Below are 27,022 nucleotides of genomic sequence, written 5' to 3'. Positions count from 1 at the left end.
GCTTGAAAAGTGTGACATAAATGGTCATTTAGGGCGGTTCTCTATGTAAATGAGACTCCACGTGCACTAGCACAGTGTTTAAGAACGTGTCTGATTTATCAAGGCAAAATACTTACAGGTGTGTGTAAATCAAGCATACGAGCATTTGATGAATACCAACTTTTTGTACTTGCGAACATTCTACATTTTCTTCGTATGAGTTCATTTAGAAGCTTTTCTACGCAACATTGACAAATGAGGGCCCAGATACTTCAGTATACATTCTAAAATGTAAATTCCATATTTCTGTGCTGGTATATTTGTGGAGAGGTTGCATGCAGTGCAGGGGCCATCGCTGCTAATACTGTACGCTACACCCATAAACCATTACTAAGAGGGCAATTTTCTACGTATACTGTAGCTAGTAGCCTAGGGTTACAGTAGCACTTACTTAACCTGGATGGCTATTTTAAAGCATTGCTTGTGTATATGCATTTTGGTCTGGAGTGGCGTGTTTACAATGAAATGAGAGCTGTCTATAATGAATAATAGATGTCATGTCCTGTGTGCTTTACCTCACCTTGTAACACAAAACAGCAGAAGAAGAACATTGGCTATACCTGCAGTGGCATATGCAGAGCTCAGGCTTTAGGCAGTGATCTACAGTCTCCAATATTCTTGGTCAACCTGCTGCCAATGACTGAAAACAAACTGAATTTTCCTTCAGGCATTTGAAGTGATGACGCTCGTCTGGGATATTTACTAATGGGATTATAGTGGTTCATGGAGGACGAAAGACTCTGGGGGATATGCTGATAAGGCCTATCGGGTTTTTACCAGCTGTCGAGGATGCTGTAGTACCTACCTGTGGGGGCAACTACCTGTGGGGCAAATGAGAGTTTCGAAGCGACCAAATGCAACTTTATTCCGAAAAGACAGTGGAGCACATTCCAATGTTTACCAAGGGGAAATAGGCTTGATTGGAGTCATCATCCTCTTGTTTGCTTAATCTAATTTGATAAATTTGTCCCTGAACGATATGAGGATGCAAACGTTGATGTGCGATAGCCAGAGAAGTCATTTTATGTGATGGATTATCGTCAGAAGAAGAATTGTACTTTTTTCACTATTGGATTGATATTTCTGTTAAGTGGCATTGAGTACGGTGAGTTGGTTTCGGCTGCCTAAATGCACACATATTTCCACAATGAAAGAAAAATGTCTGACTGACTGTCATATGATTTGTATGTTTTTGTCACGTTCAAATCTAAAACATGCATAATAAAAACACAAAATATTGCTTTTTCAAATGGGCTTGTATGGTAAATGAGACATGTCTAATGCATCTCTCTCGCTCTCTCTTAGCTGTCATCCTCCCTACAATATGGAGGTATCTCCAGATTTTGGAGGCACCTCCATACTTCCTGGGTCTGGGCTTGTCTGCGTTCAGTCTGAGTGGGCTGCTGACAGGCCCACTGTTCGGCCTCTGGTCCGACCGGACCCAAACTACAAAGACCATCATCCTATACTCCAACGTTTTTGAGATTGTTGGTAAGCTTCACAGCTTCAAATTGTTTTCAGGCTCAGGAACCAGCTGTTGCAAGGCACATGAAGTCGGCATCCCAAGTGGCACCCTATTCCCTACATAGTGCACTACTTTGACCAGTAGTGCACGTAGCGCACCATATAGGGAATACTGGCCATTTGGGATGCAAACAAAGAACCACATGATTTATTTAACTGAAACAGGAATGATTGACTTGAGTCATAAAGAAAAACAGATTCCATTCAACCCTCCCAGCTAGCCTGCTGATGTGATGTTGCAGGGAGAGTGAGGAAATGGCAGTCCTTAGAAATGGAAATGTTACAGTAATATGGGCAGACTTATGAAAAAATCTATCCAAACTCCTACTGCAGCAAAGTTGTGATAAAGTAAATATGAATGTGCAAAACCTTACACTCATGGCAACTTCAGTAGGCAATTCATTCCTAAGACCCACTAAAAGAGTCCTAAGTGCAAGCCACAGATGATACAACTAATGGTGAAATTACATATTTTATCCCCTAGGTAGCTTCATGTATTTTATGGGATACTCAAAATGGCTGCTGTTGTGCAGTCGACTTGTAGCAGGTGAGACAAATACAAATTCTGGAGTGTTTGTGGCTTTCTGATGTTGTGCTGTAGGCCTATAGCCACTCATTTAAACGCTAAGTGAATTATTTACAATTGTCTGTGTGTGTGTGTTTGTGTGTGTGAGAAAGTGATAGAGAGAGAGATGAATGGCATCCCAATGTTACGGTCCTGATATCATACAGCCTTTGATTTGGTCACACAATCTAGACCTATTTAATACACGTGTTGATGCCTTCCAGGTATTGGTGCAGGAGCAGGCTCCTCCATCTTTGGCTTCCTCACACGGAGCACCCGGCCAGAGGAACGCGCTGGTGTTTTCGCTGCCATCATGGCATGTCGCCAAGCTGGCCTCCTGATTGGTCAGTCAGTTTTTTCCTAATATGCCATCATGATCTTATTAGTACTATGGCGCACCGCTGTTTTGACTAGATGTGAATCTCAGTCAAAGTACCTTCCTGTACTACACTAAGCCGCGGGAAGGGTGCTGATTAAGAAAAATCGGGAATAATAAAAAAATTATAATAATACAAAAAAAATGACAAGTATGCACTGTGCCTTTAATAGTCCTTTATTAGCAGATATATCTGTTAGATTTGTCCAGCCCATAGCCACAGGAAGTAGTTTGAGGTTGGGGGTGCTGTACTACCAACTGAGCCACATCATCAAATCACATCATCACAACCACTTGATGTCTCAATGTGCTCAATTAATGTATTGTGCATTGCTTTTCTTCACGGTGCTGGAAAGTCTGTAGGTACAAACCTGGATGGCCAGTCTACAGTAATGTACATTGACATTAAGTCATTTGTAAGGGTGGAAAATGCAAACTGCACAAAAAAAGTGGTTGTGGTTCCATGTTATTTGATCAAGGAAAATATTTAATTTGATGTGGATGTTTTGTGTCTTTGCCCATAACTTTGCACCTTTTGATGTAAACGTTCAATTAGAATGACAATTGCAGAGAAAGGGACAGGGCAACAACTCTTACTATTTATGTATTTTATATAACTAGGAAAGTCAGTTAAGAACAAATTCTTATTTACAATGACGGCCTACCCAGGCCAAACCCTAACCCGGACGACACTGGGTCAATTGTGCACCACCGTATGGGACTCCCGATCACAGCCAGTTGGGATACAGCCTGGAATTGAACCAGGGTCTGTAATGGCCTCTAGCGCTGAGATGCAGTGCTGCGCCACTCAGGTGCGGTCTAAACTATACAACTACCTGTTCTGACAAAGCTGGGATGCTAAATTCATTTGGTAATTCCCTATACTACAGAAGTCTCTATCGGTCCGCTAATATTAGTAAAGGCCCAGTGAACTGCTTTTGTAAAAAATAAATGTTTTCCAAAAATATATACAGTACCAGTCAAAAGTTTGGACACTCCTACTCATTCTTTTCTACTATTTTCTACATGGTAGAATAATAGTGAAGATATCAAACTATGAAACAACACATGGAATCATGTCGTAACCAAAAAAGTGTTAAACAAATCAAGTATATTATAAATTCTTCAAAGTAGCCACCCTTTGCCTTGATGACAACTTTGCATACTCGTGGCATCCTTTCAACCAGCTTCACCTGGAATGATTTTCCAACAGTCTTGAAGGAGTTCCCACATATGCTGAGCACTTGTTGGCTGCTTTTCCTTCACTCTGCGGTCCAACTCATCCCAAACCATCACAATTGGGGTGGGGTGATTGTGGAGGCCAGGTCATTGGATGCAGCACTCCATCACTCTCCGTCTTGGTCAAATAGCCCTTACACAGCCTGGAGGTGTGTTGGGTCATTGTCCTGTTGAAAAACAAATGATTGTCCCACTAAGCACAAACCAGATGGTATGGCGTATCGGTGCAGAATCCTGTGGAAGCCATACTGGTTAAGTGTGGCTTGAATTCTAAATAAATCACGACAGTGTCACCAGAAAAGCACCCCCACACCATAACACCTCCTCCTCTATGCTTCATGGTGGGAACCACACAAGCAGAGATCATCCGTCTACCTACTCTGCGCCTCACAAAGACACAGTGGTTGTAACCAAAAATCTCAAATTTGAACTCATCAAACCAAAGGACAAATTTCCACCGGTCTAATGTCCATCGCTCGTGTTTCTTGGCCCAAGCAAGTCTCTTCTTCTTATTGATGTCCTTTAGTAGTGGTTTCTTTGCAGAAATTCTACCATGAAGGCCTGATTCACACAGTCTCCTCTGAACAGTTGATGTTGAGATGTGTCTGTTACTTGAATTCTGTGAAGCATTTATTTGGGCTGCAATTTCTAGAGGCTGGTAACTCTAATGAACTTATCCTCTGCAGCAGAGGTAACTTATTTCCTGTGGAGGTCCTCATGAGAGCCAGTTTCATCATAGAGCTTGATGGTTTTTGCGACAGCACTTGATGTCTTAAAAGTAATGATAGACTGTCGTTTATCTTTGCTTATTTGAGCTTTTCTTTCCATAATATGGACTTGGTCTTTTACTAAATAGGGATATCTTCTGTATACCACTCCTCCCTTGTCACACAACTGATTGGCTCAAACGCATTAAGGAAAGAAATTCCACAAATTAACTTTTAACAAGGCACACCTTTTAATTGAAATGCATTCCAGGTGACTACCAAGATTGTGCAAAGCTGTACATGATTCCATATGTGTTATTTCATAGTTTTGATGTCTTTCCTATTATTCTACAATGTAGAAATAAAGTAAAAATATAGAAAAACCCTTGAATGAGAAGGTGTGTCCAAACTTTTGACTGGTACTGTATATATTTCTTATTATTATCATTATTTATTTTCTAGGGGGTGCTTGAGCACCCTCAGGACCACTACTGCCCTCGGCTATGTTTGGCTCTATATACTCTCAGTTTTGGAAATGCTAATTCGCATCAAAGTAGACATCATGCAAGACTACAAATCCCTGCCAGCTCCTGTACGTCATATCTAGCTGACACCATTGCTAACAGGTACTGTGTCCATTTAAAACTTGCACAAGACAGTTCACAGAATTGTTCATTTAAAGAATTTTTGCCAATTTATTCATTACTACATTCAGCTAACATTCTTCCCATTGCCTCGATTCAGAAGTCTTGTTCAGATCGTCATGGCATTTGCAGTTCTTTATCATAGCCATATTAGCAGCTAATTAGCATTTCATTTTGTGCGGGTAAATACAGGCGAATATATTGATTAAAGTCATCTTGTCCTAGAGAGATTTACACGGTTATCAAAACGTCACGCCAGAGTAAGCCTCCAGGAAATACACCCCTTATTTTAAGTGCTTCTAAAATCCCCAATGGGAAAAGTGAATAGTGGAAAAACGATTGGAACCATTTCCCTGTTTGACCATTAGGTTTTATGGGTATTATGACTCATACTGTGGTACTCTATGTTAATTTGTTTTGTTCAAACAAAGCATTGGCACACAAGCAAACTAAAATAACATGTTGTGAAAGGAAGAATACTTTGGAACATTTAAAAACAGGCTAATGCCACGTTCACATGCTAGTCAAAACTAGGAAACTGACATTTCCAACTGGTTGAATGCGGAATGTGAATAACTACAACCAGTTAGCTAGTCGGAAATGTCAGTTTCCTAGTTCCGATCAGCACGTGAACGCGGCATTTGCAAGATAGATGATTGTCCCACCTACTTCTAAAGACAGCCATATATGGATGGTAGCATGTATTCACTAACTAGCAACCAAACGAAACCAAACAGAAGAAACTGATGCAAACAAAAGCAGACGGAACAAAACGGAGGGACATACCTGAATGTGTCCAATGGAAACTCGAATGCAACTAAAAAATACACTCTTGGTTATCAGTCTGTTTGTGCCATCATGCCAGTCCTTGCCGCTCCTTGTCATGCCGACAATGACAATTAATTGACAAGACAAACAGATCTGAGACCAGGCTATCAATGGATCTCTTATGTTAAGCAGACATTTACATTCAAATGGCCGTATGCTTGTTTATGTTTAAGAAACTACGTAGCCAAAGCACAGATGCACTCCTTTGTATAGGCTACATAACACATGTATGTTTTCTATTGTTGAGTTCCAAACAGCTAGATGATTAGAATTCACGACACAGTACTTGCTCATGAAAATTTAAAAAACAGCGGTTAATATAATTTGTTTTAATTTTTTTGCAGACTTTGGAGAGAATTCATTTTCCCAATTTAAGAATATACTGTAAAACAGAGTGCATTATTATCATCAAATGTTTGTCCCTTGCACTAAAAACAAAATCAAGTGGCCCCTATCCCCATTATTCCCCCTTCAGTTCACTGATTAGGTATGGCTCCTGTTCCATAAGGATATCTAAGAACACATCTTTGCCTTTGGACCCAGATGCTTTCAGAGGGACATCTATGAGCTCCCTCATCCTGTTCTGTTTGGTTTTTTCAGCCCTCACGTCACTGTAGGCATTTGAGGTGATGACTCCCCTCTCCAGGAGCCTATCCAAGATGGGTGCCACCTGGCTCACTCTGTCGATCAGGGCCGTCCGGTGATGGTCCACAAAGTGTTTGTCTGAGGTAGAGATAGGACATGGTTTAGGAATATTAAAGGTGATGGACTGCAAAGCATACATAATGTATTTGATAGGGGCCTATATCTCTACACTTCTCCTTTAATGGTGCGTCTTTGTGTGTGCGTGTAGGGTGCACAAATTGGAGGATAGGCGTGATGATGCACTTTTTGTAATTCAGACAGCATTAAATATGAGGAGGGAAAATGCTGTTAAAGATTTAGAGGAGGGCAGCAGTTTCACTGACCAATTTAATGAGGAAATGAAAAGGAAGGACTTTTGTGATTGTTCATCAAGGTAGAAAACTTTACATGTTGAATTTGTCCCTACATACACCATTACCAATTACAATAAAACATACATTTTGATAACGTATTTGAAACATTAGGCTATATAACACCCGTTTTAGTGTTACCTTTGATAATGTTATTTGGTCCAAGCGCACTTCCCTTAGCAGCACCCGACATTACCGAAGATTCTTGAGCTGTAAAATAATCTTCACGAGACACCACCAATTGAATACAAATATGAACAAATAGAATGTGCTCATAAGTTAAAGTAGTACGGTCAAGTTCCTTAGTTTTACATACAGACATTTTAATGCAATTTAAAAACACGTGTATTATTTATTTAATAAAGTTTTCTTCTAGAATACTTTTGGGTTAACTGAAGTGTTTTTTAAACCCTTCAAAGATACGAAATGACATTTTTAAAAGATATATTAAAATGTCCAATGGAAGTGCCTCCTACTATGTTCGATTTACCTTTTTTGAAATCCGTCAGTTCCTTTGCGCCGTCATGGCAGTCAATTGCCCTCAATACCTCTATAGCCACATCCAAAGCCCCGTCTTCAGTGAAGGTACGGGTCAGAAGGTCTGCCAAGTCTATTGGGTCCAAATTTTCAACATTGCCCTTGCGAATTTTTGGCTCCTGCTTGCGTTCACAGAGTTTGAGTCTGAACCACTTCAGTTTAGTCATTCCCAAATCATTAAGGACACCAATTAATGTATCGCCAACGGTTTTCGGCATTTTTTATGCCAAACGGCAATTTACACTTGGTTTAGTGAGATTAAGATACGTGTATTCTATTATATGTTGCCTATCTTCTCTTCTCTGACTGTCTTCTCTTCAAGATATGCCACTTCATCGCACCGTATCACGTCATAGGCCAAGGGGAGGTCCATCAACACACTCCATCATAAACAGAATTACCTAATTCCCATTACATTTTACAAAAAGGGTTTTAATTTCATTTTGAATTTATTTAAACAATTAATTATTAGTATATATTTTACTGTTCTTTTTGTATATAGGCAATTATACCTTTTAAAATATATATTTTTAAATGTACTGTTTTTATTTACAAACGTCATTTGACAGACAACATTGTGTCACGTTCGTTGTAATGAGGAGACCAAGGCGCAGCGTGATATGCATACATTCTTCTTTTAATGAAGAAAGAACACTGAACAAAATAACACCACGAACGTGACGCTATACAAAAACGAGTGCTGACAGGCAACTACACATAGACAAGAACCCTGGAAACCAAAAGGGAAAATGGCAACCTAAATAGGATACCCAAGAGAGACAACGATAAACAGCTGCCTCTGATTGGGAACCAATTCAGGCCACCATAGATACCTGCTGTTAACTTTTAAATGATTGGAATGAATTATCCAAAGAGAGTATAAAGATTTTCATACCTAGACTTACAAACCCCCTGGATATACAAAAACCCTAGACAAGACTAACATTCCCACCCTCCCTCGTCACACCCTGACCTAACCAAAATAATAACGAAAACAGAGATAACTAAGGTCAGGGCGTGACACATTGTCCCCTGCAATCCTGTGAATCACACACATTATATTGAACAGAACAAGCATTGTCACTCTTTGCTTTATTTTGTCAGCAATAAAATAGGTAGATAAGTATTTGTATAAAAATGGACAGATCCAAACGTTGTTCAACAGCATGGGTGGTAAATCATACACTAAAACCAAATGGAACGATACTAGGCTACAGTATCACTTGGTAATAAAAGTGTAACACCAGCGCCATGTAAATTAGCCAAATGTTGTCAAACGTTGCAGATAGAAATGCCATGAATACATCCGACGTGATTCGTGTTCTACATAGCTTATTTATATCTGAACGTTCCAAAACGTTGCGTCCTACTGTACGGCCGCAATATAATTCCCAGCAACGAATCAGCGGGCTGTTCAGGAGTGTGAAACATTACAGACCGCTCAGATGGGAATATATTATTGTCTATCATGTAGAATATGGAATCTGTTCAACTCTATGCTACATTTCTATTTTCAGCATTCCATATCTGAACGTTTCACTTCAACTGAATTCAACCCAGTATAACCAACCACCTGTTATACTGTAGGCCTTAAGAGCGCATCCTGTTTAGTCTTAATACCGTAATTTACTTAGGCCCAACATTCCCTCTAAACTGCGCGCGGGCGCGTAGTAGCCTGGAGAGTGCCATGCAGTAGCCCAGACAGTGGCGGAACTAGAGTTGTATACATGGGTTGGCCAAGGCTACTTCAGGGGGTCCATAGACCATGACAGAAAATTAGTGTGTAACCCTAACCTGGCATCTAAGGAGGATGAATGAATCTGATAATTGCTGATTAGAGGTAGAAGTGATAATTCACTTAACCCGGAGTTCTTCATTGTGGTAGATAGTGTGGTCCAGAAGGGTCTGTTCACTAGAATTCTTTAACATACTATGAATAGTCAGTGCCTCTCTCTCTCACACACAGGAGAGACTTGGGTTACTCTGTTTTCATGAATATATAATCTGGGTCTATAAGTGTTGAAGACCCAACATATTTTCAGAATATAAAGCTCAAGCACTAAAGAGATAAGATAGCATTTGTGTGTTACATAAATTGCATAGTTTATTTACAAAAAAAGTACATTTACAAAAAAACACACTGCAATTTGACATAACAGGTATCAAGCAAAAATGGACTTGAAAAATAATTATTTTGGTGCCCATCAATATCACAAACTTACAGTATCATATTTATGCTCATATATATTATTTTAACGAATTGCAAAGAAACGTTTTGGAATTGGCCAAATCAAGTCCAAATTAAATCTGTGTGACATGATACCCTTTGGATTTATCATTTTAGAATCTCAGTGTTCTAGTTAGTACAGAGTGCAGGTTTTAATCATGACCAGAGGGACCATCTAAGTGCCAAATTATCCTAGGTAGATTTAAAACAGGATAATTCTGCGGTTCTGGTGGGAACTGGCAAAATGTTTCACAAACTCATCCATGTTGAGGGAGCGTGCCCTCCTTGACTCAACACTGAGAATTCCGAGGTGACTTAACCTATCATTAACCATTGTTGTCCTAAGGTGGGTTTCAATCAGTTTTAAAGCTGAGAAGCTTCTCTCGCAAGAAGCACTGCTGACTGGTGTAACAGAAATCTTACATAGTCGAAATAGATCATGGAAGACCTCTTTATAATTTTTAGAAACACAACAAAGTCAAGGAGAGTAGACAGTCTGTCCCTTCCACTTTTCTCTCTCCTATCAAGAAGCCGCTTAGTTTGATGAACCTCATGTTTGAGGTCCTCTAAATCTGACTCAAAGGTCTGAGCAAAGACAAACAGAGGCTCATCATTCAAGAATGTTGTACTCTTTGGGTTGAGAGACTGGACCCCTTGCATTATCTTGCAATTCTTCTTTGAAAACGTCTCTGCAGCTCAGACTGTCAAGCACCTGCTAAAAGATAACTTTCACCATCACTTTGGTCACTATTTTTCTGTCCTACAGTGCTCATCAATGAGTCGTTAAATCTTAAGCTTGTTTTAGACTGTCTTTTACACACTGTTTGTACACTTAATTTGCATGCTCTGCAATCTCTTCAACCTCTTTCCATAGTTCTCCAAAATAACCCTCACTTCTGTAGTCCTGTAATGTGTCCAAGGGCACCTACTAGAGCCACAGCCCTTGCTAGGTCAAGAGAGCTTGATTGGAGCATATCAGAAAGACATTTGGCATTACCAAGCACTTTTTAAAAGGTAACCAAAAGCCCTATGAAATGTAAATCTATCTGAGAAAGAAGGCCCCTTGCCTCCACTGATCTATCACCACTATTTTCAAGTATGATATCCTGTAGCACTCTAAGAACTGATGGAAGCCTGTCCCTCAGAGTCCAGAACATGTTTTTCAAGGCAATCAATTATAATTTTTGTGAGACCTGCTGCATCTAAGCTTTCAGCTGACTGAAAGTGTAAAAATATTTTGTGGATGGCCCCGTTGTAATAGTACCTCACAACTAAAGACATTTGTTTGTTTTTTTACTTTCAAATTGTTGGTTTCATCTGCAATTACACTAAAAACGTCACTTTCTTTTACTTATCTTATTATTTCACTTTGTACCATCTCGGCTAAGCCCTCAACAACTTCCTTCTGGATTTGGTGGCTTGTGTACTTAGCATTGCCACATGCATTCATCCTTTTCTCTATGAGAGGGTCATGCTTTGCTATTTCTTCTAAGATTGTCAAAAAATTACCCTTGTCGTGAGAGTGACCAGACTCTCGATGACCTCTCTGCGCTATATTTTGAGTGGCAGTTAATAAGAGCACACCTGCAATTGTTTTAATGTAAGTGCAGTTTTCCTCCACTTTCTTTTTCCGGTCCTCATTTATGACATCTAACATTGATGAGTTGCTGTCAATAGCCCTTTTCTGCTGATTCCAAGCATACATAGCATTGATATGATGCTCTGCCTTCGAATGGAGCTTAAACCCAGAATCTTTAAACAGTGCCTTTTCCCCAGTTACAAAACCCTGACTGTGTGTGAAGGCAGTTTCAGGTGTATTGGGCAGAGAATAAAGCCTACTGGTGAAACAGTAAGTTTGAATCTAGACTTACAGAATATTCAAACTATGAATTGTCCTTATACCAGGAGATGTTGAAAGCCCTTTTCCTAGTAGTACCATGTTGAGTTCTGGGAAATGTTTTCAAACACGGCTGGTACAGGACCCTCTTCTCTGGATCTTGTAATGTCTGAAATACACGTTAAATAATGTGTCATATCTCTGTGTAAATGCATAATTAAGGGATTCACAAGATTAGATACTAACAGCTGATAACTAAAAATGTGTAGTTTAAAGTATAGGCCTGGCCTACCATTGGGTCCTGTTGGAACAGAAGATAATATTGCTCCCTTTCTTTTCATGTGTAATTGACCCTATGCAAAAATAAGACAGTCCATGGTTACATCTAAGCATCCAAATTACCCACGTTTTAGTCCAATCTCAATCCTAATAACTTAATCACAAATCCCCATTATCATAACTGTACCTTAAAATCAACTACCAGCCTAAATTACTAGTTAGATCATGTCTAGCCCTACTGTGCAGTAAGTAACTTAGCTAGCTATAATTTCTCACACCTTTACGATAGCAAACCGGCTATATGCAAAGTGTGGTAATCTTTTGAGTAACGTTAACAGGTTGATAATAACAATTGTTCGTTTTGAGTTCAAGTACGAAAATCTAACTGAGTTAATGGTTTTCAAATCGCTGAATTTTAACTTGCCGAACCTTTGACAGCTGTAGCCTCCTAGTTACCCCACATTAGCTAAACATTCATATACTGTAACTTACGACACTGCACTGTATATGCGTGTATTACTAGCACATATGTAAACATAATGTTAGGCTAAATTGGGACCGATTTCTCTTATCTGATTAACTGTCTGTTAATGGAGCCAAAGGTCTACCGTTAACTTACACAGCGACTCAACTTTCGTAAAAGTTGTTCAGGAAACCTAAACCTGATTTCAAATATGATGCTTTCGCCAATCGCGAAAGGAGCTCGTGGAGCTGTGGAAATATGCTCTCTTCTTCTTCTGTATGTTCTTCTTCTTCTTATTCTTCTGTATCTCGCAACCAACGTTAACATTCTCTCTTCTTTGTCCTCGATTTGAAAAATGCGCCTCCGAATGTCAAAATAAATGCTTCTTTCAACAAGAGGTGAAATGAGATATCAATCAGCATCAAACTGCAGTAGCGAATTCAATGTTGGGGTGGCCAATCAGATGTCAGGGGTGTCCAGTGCCACCTCGTACACCCATCTGGCTCCGCCCCTGAGCCCAGAGACTGCCGCACAGTTCCCACTGGATTGCCGCGCAGAGCCCAGAAGAATTATCAACCAACAGAGAGAAGCACGAGATTGAGCTTCAGTCAACTTTCTAGTTTTCCCTGTTAGTTAACACTATCAAAGTTTGCCTCTACTGTGGCAATCGTGATCAAATCAACGCAGTATTACCCACTTTCAATGCTACATACCGAAACAAAAATAACTATGCAAGAGATTTTTTTTGTAGTCAGAACGCATCGGAGTAGGATTCTATTCAGTGGTGAAAAAGTACCCAATTGTCATGCTTGAGTAAAAGTAAAGATACCTTAATAGAAAATGACTCAAGAAAAAGTGAAAGTCACCTAGTAAAATCTTACTTGAGTAAAAGTAAAAAAAGTATTTAGTTTTAAATATACTTAAGTATCAAAAGGAAATGTAATTGCTAAAATATACTTAAGTATCAAAAGTAAAAGTACAAAAAAATATAAATCACTTCAAATTCCTTATATTAAGCAAACCAGACAGCACAATTTTCTTGTTTTTTGAATTTACGAATAACCAGGGGCACTCTACAACACTCAGACATAATTGACAAAGAAAGCATTTGTGTTTAATGAGTCCGCCAGATCAGATGCAGTAGGGTTGACCAGGGATTTTCTCTTTAAGTGCGTGAATTAGACAATTTTCCTGTCCTGCTAAGCATTCAAAATGTAACGAGTACTTTTGGGTGTCAGAGAAAATGTATGGAGTAAAAAGTGCATTATTTGCTTCAGGAATGTAGTACTTTACACCATTGATTCTATTGTGCACGACTCAGCCCATACACTACACAGACCATTGCCATATATGGATTTCTAACATTTACTTTGAACTGGACTGTGTTTATAGCTGTGGTATTGAGTAGATGCACTTATTTGGAGATCAAAGCAAGAGCTGCATGTTGCCGCCTGTGCACATTTTGTTCATATCCTTTGCTAGTAATTGAGTTATTAGCCCAGTTATAGATAATTTGTTGTCAGCAATAGGTGAGTAGATCTCTAGTCATCTTTGAAAAGGTAAAGAGCTTTTTTTGTCTTAAAGGGGCAGTGTTGTATTTTGAGACATGCCTTAATAAACTAAGTAGCCAATAAGCAGAGGGTAACTTAATTTGTCTGATTCTCTGTAATAATGGTATGGGAATAATAATGAATTTTATTTTGTTAAGTTGTTTTTTGCAGGAAACAATACAACAATTTCAGTCACCTTCTTGTCTGAAGGACAAGTGGATAAACAGGTTAATGTCAAGCCTGCATGTTTTTTCAAAAGTCTCATGGAATTTAGGCCTAAATCGAACACCACACATTGGCTGCTGCTGTAGGCTGAATGAAAGAACAGCTATTTCCATGTTAAAATGTTATGGGATTTTGTTTTTTAGGGTAGGTCACTCTGGTAGGTCTACATTATGATCAAATAGCCACAGTAGCCTACTTGGCCACTGTTAAAACTGTAACTTCAAGCGGGTACAGCCTCAGTTTTCACAGTAAAAGCACGCTGGAAGTTTCACTGAATTTTCACAACTTCAACTTTGAACTCAGCAGATCTGAAATTTGCTCAGTGCACCAAAAAAATTTGAGGGAACATTACTTAGGCCTATATTTCAATACTTATATTGGTTACTGTATCAATCAATCATTTTGTTGTTGATGTCATCACACAGCACAGCATTTTAGTTTTAAAATAAAATATCAAAGCTACCATTGTATAACTCCCGTAAACTATAAATAGACCTAAATTGTTCCATTTCGGAAATTGCATTCACAAATGAATGCAACTGGTTTTAGTCTTTGCTGTAATAAAGGCTTTTTTTAAAAGCGTTACAATAATTATAATTTATTTAGTGTTGTTAACATTGTTCCAAACACATAGCTGCAGGAAGTAGTTTAGGGGTGGGGGTGCTGCGATTTGGGTGAATGCAGTTTTCTTTTTTTGCCAACACTGAAGATGTCTATATTGATCTGCTAATACAGGACTAGTAAAGGCCCAGTGCACAAGTTTTGTGGGGAAAAAATTTAACTAAATGTATTTGAGTGTTTACCAGCATTTGTAATTTGAGTCTGTTAATTATCTGTACAAAACAGTTAATCTGATAATACTTGTGGAAAATAAAAACACTTGCTTGATATATGCTTTCCAGTTTTTTGAAATACGTTGCAAATGCAATGTATTTCTATGTTGAAAACTTTAATGGTCTATTCATTCCTTTTCCATTTTAGTAGACACTCTTATCCAGAGCAACTTACGGTTGTGAGTGCATACATTTTCATACTGGTCCCCCTTGGGAATCGAACCCACAACTCTAGCATTGCAAGCACCATGCGCTACTAACTGAGCTGCATCATCACAAACCACTTGATTTCTCAATGTACTCAATTACTGCATTGTGAACGTCTAGGTAAAAACCTAAATGACCAGCCTATGTACAGTACAGTCATGTACATTTACATTAAGTGGTTTGTAATACCACACAAAATGTGGTTGTTTTCCATGTTATTTGATCAAGAAAAATATTTAATTTGATGTGGGTGTTTTCTGTCTTGCCCATAACTTTGCATCTTTGATGTAAATGTTTGAGGACAGGGTTTTGTTCTTTCTGCATTCCATTAGAATGACAATGAAGAGAAAGAGAGAGGACAGTTCCAACTATTGAATCCTGCGAGATACTCTTCTTATTTATACAACTACCTTTTTTGCAAAAATGGAGATGCTGAAAATACTGCTAATACTAGGCCCAGTGCACTACTGTTGTGAAAAAATATATTTTATTATTATTATTTCAAAAATATATTCCGATTTTTCAGGGGGGGGTTTCAGCACCCCTACTTCCCACGGCTATGGTCCAGAACGCCCCCCGCTCCCGTTGTCGATACAAATGTATAGCACCCCCACCCCCAAACTGCTCCGACAACAAAAAACATGTGTATCTTATCTTAAGTTTAGGTAGTGCCTCCCTGTTTGTTTTTGTCTGTTTTCGTCCGTTTGATGCCTAATGAATACGACCCTCCATTTTGCAGGGCCAGCATTCAATTTGTTCCTGAGGCTGTGCGACTTCCAGCTGGGGCCATTTGTGGTGAACAACTACACCTCTCCCGGGGTAAACACCCAGCATCCAGACAATCTATCCTCTCCGGTTCTCCCACTACAGCTCTATGCTTCATGAATATTAAACCACAAACATCCGTTTAGCTCCCATGCATGTACCTTCAATCTCCTGTTCAGAGTTAGCGGGTACATTAACACTATAGCCTGTACACTAGGATTTTATTGACCTTGCATACTTATAGGGCATTCGGAAAGTATAAATAAATAAGGTGTTATTATTTAAAAACCTCTTTTGACGTTGCGTTATTAGGTATTGTGTGTAGATTGATGAGAACAAGATTAATTTAATCAATTTTAGAATACGGCTGTAACGTAACAAAATGTGGAAAAAGTCAAAGGGTCTGAATACTTTCCGAATGCACTGTGTTTATAAATACTTCATCAAACCAATAGAGACATTTGAAAACATTGTAAAACATTTAAACACTGCACCCTCAACACACACACATTAAAATGCTGGCATAAAAATATTTTACTCTACCATCTCAACCATCTTGCACCCCTACACCCTCTCCTCCCCTCCTCCCCCTCTTCCAGATCTTCATGTGTCTGATGTGGATCCTGCTCCAGTTTGTGGTGCTGGCCCTGTACTGGGACATACCACCTATCAGCTCCGAAGAGGGGGGTATCGCTGTGGGAGAGATCGAAGAGGAGGAGCCGCTGGTAAGGGCAGAGGAGACACTGGAGACCTACGGCACTGTCTGGGACGACCAGATAGAGACAACCCTTTCCTCAGAGATACACCATTTCCAGGACCCTTCACAGTGCCCTCCCTCGCCGCCTTCCTCTACCTCTTCCTCGTCCCCTCCTTCGACTATCTCAAACCCCCTCACAATTTTCAGTGCTAGTCAAGGTGAGTGGAGAGATAGAAAACAGCTCTACAGAATCAGACTTATTTCAGGGATACCATGTCCTAATGTGTTGAAAAAGTTTTCATCATGTGTTGGTCAATGTTGTGTGGGGTGTTATTGTAAGTAATTGATTAAACATGCTGTGATGAAACAATTTCCCAAGTTGGGATTAATAAAGTAATACTCTACTCTCTCTCTACTCTTTAGATGTGTATATTGGTAGTTTCTCACCATCTTGTCTGTTGAGTTGTATTGATTCAGTCTCTCAAGTATCTTTCATGTGCCAGCTTGTGTTTGTGTGTGTGTGTGTGTGTGTGTGTGTGTGTGTGTGTGTGTGTGTGTGTGTGTGTGTGTGTATGTGTCAGATCACTCGTATTGAGTCGCTCTCTGTGTGTGTAGATTGTTGGAAGGAGAAGGTGGTATGCGTGTTGGACTTCCTCTTTAATTGACTCTATGCCTGTGTTGAGTTTTGTGGGTGAAAGGGAGACTAAATTCTAAATGCTGCAAACATTCTTTATCATTGATGCTTGCCTGTCTTTAGCCCATTCTGTAGTGGGTTTGAGGGAGATGGAAGAAGAGTTGTGAATGTAAAGCGTATCGACTTTGTACTTGGTAAATATTCTCATTCATTAGTTGTTAGTTTCCAAGATGGCGTAGCAGTCGGACGTGTGTTTGTCTTGTCCCGCGTAAATAGTCGGTTTCTTCATTTTTCGTATATATTTTAATCTCACTTTCCGTCTACGAACTGAATATACTTTCCTGCAACCCGCCTCACCCAATGTGGTACGAATCTGCTATTTTTACACTTTATAACTGGAACCCCCATCAGAAGCTAGCCAGCTAACTAGCTACTAGCTAGTAGGCAGTTAGCCACTGCTAGTGGACTTCACCGTTAGCTCGGACACCAGCCAGCTTTAGCTCAGTCAATACCTGCCAGTCTGCACAGCGCGATATCAACCCAGAGCATATCGGACAGCTTTTCTCTACCACATCACTGGATTCCTGCCGCAAGCTCTGGACCATTACATTGCAGCTAGCTAGCTGCAACCAAGTGGCTATTGCTGGCTAACGCCTCTGTCCCGAAGCAAGCACCAGCTAGCCTCGAGCTAGGCCCATCTCCCGGCTAGCCAAAGAGGTATACCAGCTAATTCTTAGGCTACAATACCTCTTTGACAATTGGCCTGGACCCTTTATTGCCGACACGGAGCCCCGCCGATCCATCACGACTGGTCTGTCGACGTAATTGTCCAATGTGATTTCAACAGGATTTTCTGTTGCAATGTCGCTGAAGACCCATCTGCTTGCCCCGGCCCGCTAGCTTTCTGAACGCCATGTCTCCTGCTCGCTTAGCGTAGCAGCGACTACCGAACAGCTCCCTGACTCACCTATTGCTGCTCATTGGACCCTATGATCACTCGGATACACATGCCTCTCCCTAATGTCAATATGTTTTGTCTACTGCTGTTTCGGGTTAGTTATTATTGTTTTATGTTGAGCGAGACCCCAGTCCCGCTCAACATGCCTTAGACAGCTCTTTTGTCTCACCCCCCACACATGTGGAGAACTCACCTGGCTTAACTGGTGCCTCCAGAGACACAACCTCTCTCATCGTCACTCGATGCCTAGGTTTACCTCCACTGTATTCACATCCTACCATACCCTTGCATGCACATTATGCCCTGAATCTATTCTACCACACCCAGAAATCAGCTTTTTTATTCTCTGTTCCCAACGCACTAGACGACCAGATCTTATAGCATTTAGCCGTAGCCTTATCCTACTCCTCCTCTGTTCCTCTGGTGATGTAGGGGTTAACCCAGGCCCTGTAGCCCCCAGGCGCTTTCATTTGTTGACTTCTGTAACCGTAAAAGTCTTGGTTTCATGCATGTTAGCATCAGAAGCCTCCTCCCTAAGTTTGTTTTATTCACTGCCCTGCCTTTCTAAAGTCTTCGAAAGCCAAGTTAACAAACTTATTGCCTTACCTCTCTTATCCTACCTCAAAAAGATTGTTGACCATTTCAAATCCCACGCAATTTCAAATCCCGCTATGCAATCTGGTTTCCGAGCTGGTCGTGGGTACACCTCAGCCACGCTCAAGGTCCTAAATTATTTCATAACCGCCATCGATAAAAGACAGTACTGTGCAGCTGTCTTCATCAACCTGGCCAAGGCTTTTGACTCTGTCAATAACCGCATTCTTATCGGCAGACAGAATAGCCTTGACTTCTCAAAAGCCTGCCTCGCCTGGTTCACCAACTACTTCTCTGATAGAGTTCAGTGTGTCAAATCGGAGGGCCTGTTGTCCAGACCTCTGGCAGGCTCTATGGGGGTGCCACAAGGTTCAATTCTCGGGCTGACTCTCCTCTCTATATATTTCAATGATATCGCTCTTGGTGCTGGTGATTCTCTGATCCATCTCTGACACCATTCTGTATACATCTGGCCCTTCTTTGGACACTTTGTTAACAAGCCTCCAAACAAGCTTCAATGCCGTACAACACTCCTTCCATGGCCTCCAACTGCTTTTAAATACTAGTAAAACTAAATGCATGCACTTCAATCGATTGCTTCCCGCACCTGCCCGCCCGACTAGCATCACTGCTCTGGATGGTTCTGACTTAGAATATGTGGACAACTACAAATACCTAGGTGTCTGGTTAGACTGTAAACTCTCCTTCCAGACTCACATTAAGCATCTCCAATCCAAAATTAAATCTAGAATTGGCTTCCTATTTCACAACAAAGCCTCCTTCACTCATGCTACCAAACATACCCTCGTAAAACTGACTATCCTACCGGTCCTTGACTTCGGAGATGTCATTTACAAAATAGCCTCCAACACTCTACTCAGCAAATTGGATGTAGTCTATCACAGTGCCATCCGTTTTGTCACCAAAGCCCCATCCATATACTACTCCCCACTGCGACTTGTATGTTCTCGTTGGCTGGCACTCACTACATATTCGTCGCCAAACCCACTGGCTCCAGGTCATCTATAAGTCTTTGCTAGGTAAAGCCCCGCCTTATCTCAACTCACTGGTCACCATAGCAACACCCACCCGTAGCACACACTCCAGCAGGTATATTTCACTGGTCATCCCCAAAGCCAACACCTCCTTTGGCCACCTTTCCTTCCAGTTCTCTGCTGCTAATGACTGGAACAAATTGCAAAAATCACTAAAGCTGGAGACTATTATCTCCCTCTCTAACTTTAAAAGCATCAGCTGTCAGAGCAGCTTACCGATCACTGTACCTGTACACAACCCATCTGTAAATAGCACACCCAACATACCTCATCCCCATATTGTTATTTATAAATGTTTTGCTCTTTTGCAACCCAGCATCTCTACTTGCACATCATCATCTGCACATCTATCACTCCAGTGTTAATGCTAAATTGTAATCATTTTGCCACTATGGCCTATTTATTGCCTTACCTCCCTAATCTTACTACATTTGCACACACTTTACATAGATTTTTCTATTGTGTCATTGACTATGTTTGTTTATCTCATGTGTAACTCTGTATTGCTGTTTTTGTCATACTGCTTTGCTTTATCTTGGCCAGGTTGCAGTTGTAAATGAGAACTTGTTCTCAACTGGCCTACCTGGTTAAATAAAGGTGAAAAAAATGTACAAAAATTCAGGGGTTTTCCAGCTTCGTCAAGTTTTCAAGGAAGTTTGAAGTATGCCTGCATATGTGGTGAACATTTTTTATGGATTCTCTTACCTCTCTCTTTCTCTGTTTCTGTAGAGTTTCTGAGGGAGGAGGTGGTGGTGCTCCTCACTGCACAGTTCATCACCCTCTTCAACCAGACAGCACTGGAGGTAAGAGCTTCTGCGGCAACAGCCTAAACAAGGACGCCATCTTTTTTGTTGTTGCATCGTAACCACATCATATGCCTAACCCTAACCGTATTTCAAGACCTGAAAGCTCTTTTTCATGTTCATACCTTTTCACAATATAATTTTGACGTTACACCTTGTTCATTGAGTGGGAACTGAGAACTCTTTCCCATAAAGAGGTAAACAAATACTGATGTAATATCTTGTTTTCTTCTCTCTTCCTATGGCGAATACCCTGACATAGTGATGTAATTTCTTATGTCCCCCTTCCCCTTCCTCTCTAGACCATGGTGACACCTCTGACCCAGCGCTCCTTTGGCTTCGGAGAGCTTGCCAACAGCCTGATGTACAGCCTGTGTGGCGTTGAGGTGATCCTGGGCTTCTTCTTGGTGCGTGGGCTGAGTCGCCAGGTGGAAGACCGTGTGGTGCTGGCCGTGGGGCTGGTCATCTGCAGTGTTGCCTGCGTCTGGTGCCTCATCTTCCTGGCCAACCCCCAGGGTGAGTGGGTGGGAGTAGGGTGAACCTAATGGCTGATCCTGGGTTGGTTTAGCATTTCCCCCACTAAAAGTTAAGGTTAGGATTGGGGGAAGGGATGCTGATCCTAGATCTGTACCTGGGCTTGGTGTGAGACTCCTGGGGTGGATAGGGTGGTGAGGTGACTATGAAGGTGTTATTGATAGATCTGTAAGTGATATAAAACCCACCACTCGGAGGTACATGAAGACCACACATATAAGTAAGCAGACACACACAAACACGCACACACACATACAGTGCCTTGCGAAAGTATTCGGCCCCCTTGAACTTTGCGACCATTTGCCACATTTCAGGCTTCAAACATAAAGATATAAAACTGTATTTTTTTGTGAAGAATCAACAACAAGAATCAGCACCTTCTTCCACATGTTTGGTGTGTCTCCCAGGTGGCTTATGGCAAACTTTAAACGGCACTTTTTATGGATATCTTTAAGAAATGGCTTTCTTCTTGCCACTCTTCCATAAAGGCCAGATTTGTGCAATATACGACTGATTGTTGTCCTATGGACAGAGTCTCCCACCTCAGCTGTAGATCTCTGCAGTTCATCCAGAGTGATCATGGGCCTCTTGGCTGCATCTCTGATCAGTCTTCTCCTTGTATGAGCTGAAAGTTTAGAGGGACGGCCAGGTCTTGGTAGATTTGCAGTGGTCTGATACTCCTTCCATTTCAATATTATTGCTTGCACAGTGCTCCTTGGGATGTTTAAAGCTTGGGAAATCTTTTTGTATCCAAATCCGGCTTTCAACCTCTTCACAACAGTATCTCGGACCTGCCTGGTGTGTTCCTTGTTCTTCATGATGCTCTCTGCGCTTTTAACGGACCTCTGAGACTATCACAGTGCAGGTGCATTTATACGGAGACTTGATTACACACAGGTGGATTGTATTTATTATCATTAGTCATTTAGGTCAACATTTGATCATTCAGAGATCCTCACTGAACTTCTGGAGAGAGTTTGCTGCACTGAAATTAAAGGGGCTGAATAATTTTGCACGCCCAATTTTTCAGTTTTTGATTTGTTAAAAAAGTTTGAAATATCCAATAAATGTCGTTCCACTTCATGATTGTGTCCCACTTGTTGTTGATTCTTCACAAAAAAATACAGTTTTATATCTTTATGTTTGAAGCCTGAAATGTGGCAAATGGTTGCAAAGTTCAAGGGGGCCGAACACTTTCGCAAGGCACTGTACACCTCTTTTCCTAGAGGGAATTTCAACCATTTCACCAACAATCATCCATCTGACTGTGGTTGTGTCTCTTCCTGTGTCCAGGCGGGTACTCCTGGGAGTTGGCAACGTTCATCATCGGAGTGTTCCTGCAGCTGCTCGGGCTTCCCTTCGTGGCCGTGTCCCAGGTGTCTCTCTTCTCCAAAGTCACTGCAGAGAAAACGCAAGGTGGGTGTCTGACTTACATCACCGCCATTTGACTCATGACATAGCAGTTTGATAGCGTATCACTCCATTTGGGTCAGCGAATGTCATAATTGCATGTATTGGTTCATTGAGCTGGACTCACCATAGTGCTGATTTATGATGATGTTTAGAAATGTTATTTCGAGAAGGAATACAAATATTAATATTAAAGACTGATTTGAAATAAAATAAGGAAATATTGTTGCTTTGGTTTTGTTTTTATATCTTCTGAAAATGAAATGTTCCAACAATGCACTTGTGTGAAGGTTGAGTTAATCTTAGTCAATCAGGCTCCTTGACTCACCCCCCTAGGCAATGAGGCTTTGACTCATGGCAATGCTGAGAATGATGAGGGGAATGATCATTAACTATCACTAAATGGGCATTTGTTTTACAGGAAGGGGAGGTCATTAATCACTCAAATGAATGGGATTGTCTTTGTGTTTGTGTGTGTGTTCCTGGTGGTGTCTAGGGTTCAGTCAAGGCGTGAGGCGCTCTGTTGGGGGGCTGGCTACTATCCTGGGGCCTCTCTGGGCTGGAGGACTGACCGGTAACTTGTACCTGATGCTTGGAGTGATGCTGGCTCTTCTCCTCATGATCACAGTGAGTAGTCACAGTGTCTGTGCCTATTCAATCCCATAATAGAGTTAAAGAAGTTACGATCTATCAATCTATGAACTTCATTCACGAGGATTTAGCACCTCACTACTTTTTCAAGTGGCGCATGTTAGCCACAGTTGATGAGGCTTTTTGTGGCTAGCATGTACACTTTTACAATTTAACGTTGGATTGTTATTTTCAGGTGATGCTGATACTATCCTATGATCGCCTAGTCGAACCCAAAGTAGTGCAGCACGCCCAGAGCTCAGACAATGGAGAATAGACAAGAGTCATGTTCAGTAGGGAGAACATTTTTGAAATGGGGAGGCATGACCTGAACTTGTCCAATAAGAGCACAGCTTCTGGGTTTCCGTTGCAACGCATATTGCTACGGGTATGCACTACTGAACACGTCCCTGCTGTCAACTTGAATGACAACTGAAGCCCTAATAAAGGTCAAAGGTGAGGTGATGTGACACATACAGTGTGTCTCCCAACTACTATGAGAAGGTCAATGAATGCACATTACAATAAAGGTGGCGTGTGTCTAAACTCTGCAATGCAGCAGAGATCCAACCAATGACCTAGAGGCTAATCCAACCCACTTTAAAGCTCTGTGGAGTCTATTTTACGTTCACACTTTATTTGGATAGTCCAGTCATACTATCAACAAAGTATCTGTTGATAAACAACTTTTTAAAATGTTTTTATTTCACCTTTATTTAACCAGGTAGGCTAGTTGAGAACAAGTTCTCATTTGCAACTGTGACCTGGCCAAGATTAAGCAAAGCAGTTCGACACATACACCAACACAGAGTTACACATGGAATAAACAAACAAACAGTCAATAATACAGTAGAAAAATATATATACAGCATGTGCATATGAGGTAGGATTAAGAGAGGTAAGGCAATAAATACTGCTTGCTAAGGTTGTTGTTAGGGTTAGGTTTAGAATAAGGGCTAAGGTTAGGGTTAGGGCTAGGGTTAAGATTAGGGTTAGAAATAGGTTCAGGGTTAGTACATAGTTAGTTGAAACGTTAGTACATAGTTAGTTGAAACGTTACTGAGTCTGTAGAGCATCTACAGATGGACTATTCAAATAAAGTGTTGCCCATTTTCCTATCCCAACATGAATCTTTGCACATTTTAGCAAACTTCTTTGAAATATTGTTGCTTGTAGTGTTTCTGTAGTAGATAGAATATTTAATATCTACCAAAAGACGTATACATAAATATATAACATGGTATTACGGATGTACACAAGGGGGCACCGTTGCTCTCTGTTTGAATATTTTGGAATGATGTAATTGATGTTGAATAAATCAAGTTTTCAAAACCGCTATTTATAGTGCACTTGTTGGTGGAGAACATTTGTGTTTCCATATCTGAACTATGTACCCATGCTAGCTTCCTTTAATCTTTCCTTTCCTTTCTTATAATAGATCCCGTTGTGCCAGGAGGAGTGCCTTTCACCTCTCATTTTTACCTCTCTCATATCAGTGCTTATGTAGATAGCTATTCAAGATAGCCAAGGGTATAGGGAGGAAGGAAGAGAATGGAATAGCAAGTAGCATTAGTAATAAGGCAACCCAGAGGTACCGTAGATCAGAATACATAACAGAAGACACTCATTTGTGTTGCCTATGTAGAGAGGAAGTGCATATTTCTATCTGCATTTTGGATACTTTAACATGTGCATCGTAATGTACATTTGTAAACCTTTACAATGGTCAACAAACAAAATAATTTTACATATACATTGGTATTTACTCTAAAATGTTTAGTAATAAAAAAATAAAAAAACAAGCATCATCAATTAGGGGTGCTATTGCAGTGAAATACTGTCTAATACCTAGTTTGTTTAAAGGGATACGTCAGGATTTTGGCAAGGAAGCCCTTTATCTACTTCCCCAGAGTCAGATGAACTTGTGGATACCATTTTTATGTCTCTGAGTGCAGTGTGAAGGAAGTTGCTCACTAGCGTTAGCGCAATCGCTAACTAACGTTAGCGCAATGACTTGACGTCTATGGTAACTGCTAGCAAGCTAGTAGATACTATAGACTTCCAGTCGTTGCGCTAATGCTAGTTAGCATTGGCTCACTGAACTACTTCTAACTTCCTTCATACTGGATGCAGATACGGTACATAAAAATGGTATCCATGAGTTCATCTGACTCTGGAGAAATAGAGTATTGCCAAAATCCCGAAATATCCCTTTAATCATAAGCTGTTCAAAATGTGCCACTAGGGAGCACTGTGTGTTCTGCAGAACGCTTGGAGCACCATCAAGGATCTGTAGATCCTGCTGTACACAAATGCCCATGTTCTCCCATTTCCACTGTGTTAGACCATGCTATCAGATAAGGCTCGGTAACCTTTACAATGTTCTAATACTGCTAGCATGGCGTGTTTAGCATATATCAGGAGAGGTATTCATGAAATGGGGAAACATAGGCAAGCATTATACAACCATGTGTTTACTGTAGGCCTAGTACTTCTATGCCCTGCTCAGGACATGCAATGTTTTTGACCTTTGAATAAAGATAAACTCTTGGTTTTAGAAAAAGCTAGCCTTGTTAACAACATCATGTTTTGTTATTGTCACATCAATGCATTTACCATGGAACTTAGGCCTGTATTCGATCAATTGCACGTAGAGGGAAAACTGCAGGTTCCATCAGGATGTAATCACTGTAATCATCGATTGGAGGTGTAATTACCCGCATTAAAAACAAAACACACCCAACAAGCTGTTCCACTCTCAGACATTATCATTGAACATGGATGCAAAACCATACCTGTCCTTAAAGGGATAGTTCACTGTTTCGAAGCTAAAACCAAAACATGAACTATCCCTTTAAAATGTATTATAAACATTATAAATGAACCTGCAGCGTAGTTTCTTTTTTTATAGATTTGGTGCCTTAGTTTTAAACAGATACATCCACACAGATAGATCCAGTTAATCCAGAAATAATTCAGGAACCCAGATGATATGGTACCATATTTAACTTTTGTAGCCCTTTCCTGCGGTCAAATGACCAAATCACCCTCTAGTGGCCTGATGGGTGGAATGTTATTCATATTTTTCATAATTTCATAGTTAATAAACCTTATTAAACAAAACAGCTGAACGCCCAGTGTTTCTATATCAAACGCTTTTCTCATATTTCAGTCTTCTGTGATGTACATAAAAGTCTAATATTGGGACGTAAACTCAAAATGTAGTACACTTCAACTCTATACCTGACACGGTAGAGGCGTCTTCTTATTTTCTAAGCCCATAACCATGTGTGTGATGTGTATACTTTAAAACAAAAGTAGATTTCTTTAAGACTACCAAGAAACACTCTGTGTGACCCTGATTTAGCCCACTGCATTAAAAGTTTAAAGATAGATTGTACTTTCCTCTCCCAAAAAATGTGAGGGAAATCCGCTCAAGTTTGAATAATACCTGGAAGAATTAGTGATGCATAGGTGTAGGCTATAATCCTGTGATCCGATTGATGAAATATTTGTTGTTGTTTCCAGCCTACAGGTGACGAAAATCACAACGACTAAAAAGGGAAAGTCCATGCCCTTGTGCCTGTATCTTACATATACCCTGATGGACTCAAAGTTACTTGAGTTATGAATTATTAAAGGGCCTACACGGAAGAGCCATTTGAGGCTCAGACCGAAAGTGATTTGTTTTTACAGCAGATGAAGCTGCTACACAATTTGAGACACTAGACAAAGGGAAGACAGAACAGTATGACATAATCGCTGCATATATTGCAGTCATACAGGTGTCAGGACATCACTTACTCTAATATCAGCGTAATTAGAATGACCCAGTAACTACTATGTGACTACTGTGTAAACAAAGTA

General features: G+C 40.5%; 2 protein-coding genes across 3 annotated transcripts; one reads left to right on the top strand and one right to left on the bottom strand.

Moving 5' to 3' along the window:
- The first annotated feature begins 579 nt into the window (after positions 1-579).
- On the top strand, positions 580-24,502 carry LOC139387285 (major facilitator superfamily domain containing 8-like 2). Its single transcript, XM_071133396.1, has 11 exons — positions 580-1,144; positions 1,345-1,530; positions 2,048-2,110; positions 2,353-2,472; positions 15,815-15,894; positions 16,440-16,755; positions 20,508-20,581; positions 20,884-21,097; positions 22,409-22,531; positions 23,022-23,152; positions 23,352-24,502. The coding sequence occupies exons 1-11, from the start codon at positions 1,069-1,071 to the stop codon at positions 23,430-23,432; spliced, it is 1,464 nt and encodes a 487-aa protein (XP_070989497.1). The 5' UTR covers positions 580-1,068; the 3' UTR covers positions 23,433-24,502.
- LOC139387286 (apoptosis-associated speck-like protein containing a CARD) lies at positions 6,141-7,788 on the bottom strand. Of its 2 annotated transcripts, none has more exons than XM_071133399.1 (3): positions 7,408-7,788; positions 7,059-7,127; positions 6,141-6,645 (listed from the first exon to the last, which is right to left on the bottom strand). In XM_071133399.1, the coding sequence occupies exons 1-3, from the start codon at positions 7,670-7,672 to the stop codon at positions 6,383-6,385; spliced, it is 597 nt and encodes a 198-aa protein (XP_070989500.1). In that variant the 5' UTR covers positions 7,673-7,788; the 3' UTR covers positions 6,141-6,382. The 2 variants fall into 2 exon arrangements, with proteins under 2 accessions (XP_070989500.1, XP_070989499.1); XM_071133398.1 differs by having other exon boundaries at positions 6,163-6,645; positions 7,059-7,139; positions 7,408-7,767.
- Positions 24,503-27,022: the final 2,520 nt, after the last annotated feature.

Source organism: Oncorhynchus clarkii, chromosome 28 (assembly GCF_045791955.1).
Source record: "Oncorhynchus clarkii lewisi isolate Uvic-CL-2024 chromosome 28, UVic_Ocla_1.0, whole genome shotgun sequence".
Classification (NCBI taxonomy): domain Eukaryota; kingdom Metazoa; phylum Chordata; class Actinopteri; order Salmoniformes; family Salmonidae; genus Oncorhynchus; species Oncorhynchus clarkii.
This window is presented reverse-complemented; position numbering and strand designations above follow the sequence as displayed.